Below are 2,500 nucleotides of genomic sequence, written 5' to 3' on the forward strand. Positions count from 1 at the left end.
TTCGAGATCGCTTTTATTAGTCTGCCTTTGTTCTGATTGTATAGCAGACTCTATTTCTCTAACTCTTCTCTTTCTCTCTCTCTCTCTCTCTTTCTCTTTTTCTAGCTATTTTCGGAATTGATTTATTAACACGAATAGAAAAAAAAATGCATTTACCAAATATATCACAAGATGAATATGAGGATAATAAACTAATGCACCTCAATCAAATAAAGTAATTACCAAATGCAAGTTGATAAAAAAAAAAAACAAGAAAAAAAAATTAGACCCGGCCTCCCTAAAGGAAAAGATGGCGGCTGGAGAGATATTTTGAGCCCGCGAGAAAGTGAAGCCCTCTGGCAAGGGAAAGAAAAAAATAGTTGGAGAATTCCGACTTCAAGTTTATTTTCGACTCGCCGGATGGGAAAGTGTGAGATGACGTACGCAGAGGAAAGGGATGAGAGAGAGTGAGAGAGAGAAAGAGAGAGAGATAATATATATACAGAGAGAGAGATGATATATATAAAGAGAGAGAGAGAGAGAGATAGAAAGAGAGTAAAAGAGAGTAAGAGAGAGAGAGAAAGAAAGAGAAAGACAATATATAAAGAGAGAGAGAGAAAGTGAGAGAGGACGACAGAGTTTGAAAGAGAGTGATAGGGAGAAAGAGAGAGTGAGAGAGAGTGAAAAGAGAGGGAAGGAAGGAGGGAGAGAGAATGAGAGAAAGAGCAACTCAGAGAGAAAGTGAGAGTGAGAGAGAGAGAGAGGAAGGGAGAAAGAAAGGGAGAGAAGGAGATAGAGAGAGAGAGAAAGAGAGAGGAAAAACAAAGAGATAGTAAGATATCTACTACTTTTTTTCTTTTTCATTCGCCGAAGTATATATTTTTTCTCAAAAAGATTTAATCAACAATCACATCTTACTCAAATCAGACATTTTCATTTCTATTTTATATTAGTTGCATAAAGAATGGTTTCCCGATAATATTATTTCTCAGGCTTATTGTTATCGATATTATTATCATCCTTATCATCGACAGTAGCATAGATATTGCCACTACTATCAAAATAAAGATAAGAATTATTCTTATTGATGTTATCATTATTATTATCAATGTCTGTATTATACACACACACACACACACACACATTATATAGATAGATAGATAGATAGATAGATAGATAGATAGATAGATAGATAGATAGGTAGGTAGGTAGGTAGGTAGGTAGATAGATAGATAGATAGATAAATATATAAATATATATATATATATATATATATATATATATATATATATATATATATGATCCAAATAAAGACCTCCGTGAAGATAAGTCCAGCGAAAAGAGGGAAGACAGAAATGGGAAAGCATAAACTCCTTTAAGAAACGAGCTCAGAATAAGCATCAAAGATTTACCGGTAAAAGGATTCCTGCCTCCTCTGAATCTCCAAGTGTTATATATGTCTTATGCGATGGAGGAAGGAAGAAGGAGAGAGAGAGAGAGGGGAGAGAGAGAGAGGGGAGAGAGAGAGAGAGAGAGAGAGAGAGAGAGAGAGAGAGAGAGAGAGAGAGAGAGAGAGAGAGAGAGAGAGAGAGAGAGAGAAAAGAAAGAGAGATAGATAGATAGATAAATAGATAGAGAGAGAGAGAGAGAGAGAAGAAAGAAAGATAGAGAGAGAGAGACAGACAGAAAAGAAAGAGAGAGAGAGACAGACAGACAGAAAAGAAAGAGAGATAGAGAGAGAGAAGAAAGAGAGAAAGAAACAGAGAGAAGAGAGAGAGAAAGAAAGAGAGAAAGAAACAGAGAGAAGAGAGAGAGAGAGAGAAGAAAAAGAAAGAAAAAGAAAGAGAGAAAAAAAAGAAATAGAGAGAAAGAGAGAGAGAGAGAGTATAACCCTCTCCATGATGGGTTCGAGATAATCCACTATAATTAAGAATCTATGGCACACAGTAGCCAGTCAACAACGGTTAGGGTTGACCATGGTATGTCAGAGTGGTTCAGAGTAGGGTACGAACTCTGAACACTAAAGAGTTACCGGAGAGTGCAGAGTTTAGAGCTTCTTGGCCTCCTGTTATGGATCGCAGTGAATCTGAATATTTGTGAATCTCGGATATCAAAAGGCAGAAAAAAAAGGATGAAAGTAAAGAAGTGGAATGTGTTAAGAATTACAATAGGCTAGTTTATTATTCACATATGCCTTGGTTTTGATACGGCTGTAGTGAGGCGACAGTTACTGTTATAAGTTAAATTGACACGAGTGAGGGAGGAAATGGCACAAGCGGTGTATCAAAAAGGTGAAAGAGAGAGAGAGAGAATGTGAGAGAGAGAGAGAGAGAGAGAGAGAGAGAGAAGGGGGGAGCAGATAGATAGAGAGAGGGAGAGAGAAGGTGGGGGCAAAGAGAGAGGGAGAGAGAAGGGGGGTGGCAAAGAGAGAGACAAAGGGGGGGGGGGGGGGCAGACAGAGAGAGAATGAGAGGGAGAGAGAAAGAGAAAGAGAGAGAGATAGAGATAGATAGAGAGACTG

The 2,500-nt window shown here is 38.0% G+C and overlaps 1 protein-coding gene across 1 annotated transcript in view; it reads left to right on the forward strand.

The window, feature by feature from the left end:
- Positions 1-2,079, forward strand: part of LOC147470681 (luciferin sulfotransferase-like) — a 2,918-nt gene extending 839 nt beyond the window's left edge. The window contains exon 3 of the mRNA XM_086542959.1: positions 1,978-2,079. Coding sequence (XP_086399085.1) covers positions 1,978-2,079 — 102 coding nt within the window. The remainder of the gene's footprint in view (positions 1-1,977) is intronic.
- Positions 2,080-2,500: the final 421 nt, after the last annotated feature.

Source organism: Penaeus japonicus, unplaced genomic scaffold (genome assembly GCF_977035675.1).
Source record: "Penaeus japonicus unplaced genomic scaffold, GWHDUDI00000001_assembly GWHDUDI00000013, whole genome shotgun sequence".
NCBI classification, from domain to species: Eukaryota; Metazoa; Arthropoda; class Malacostraca; order Decapoda; family Penaeidae; genus Penaeus; species Penaeus japonicus.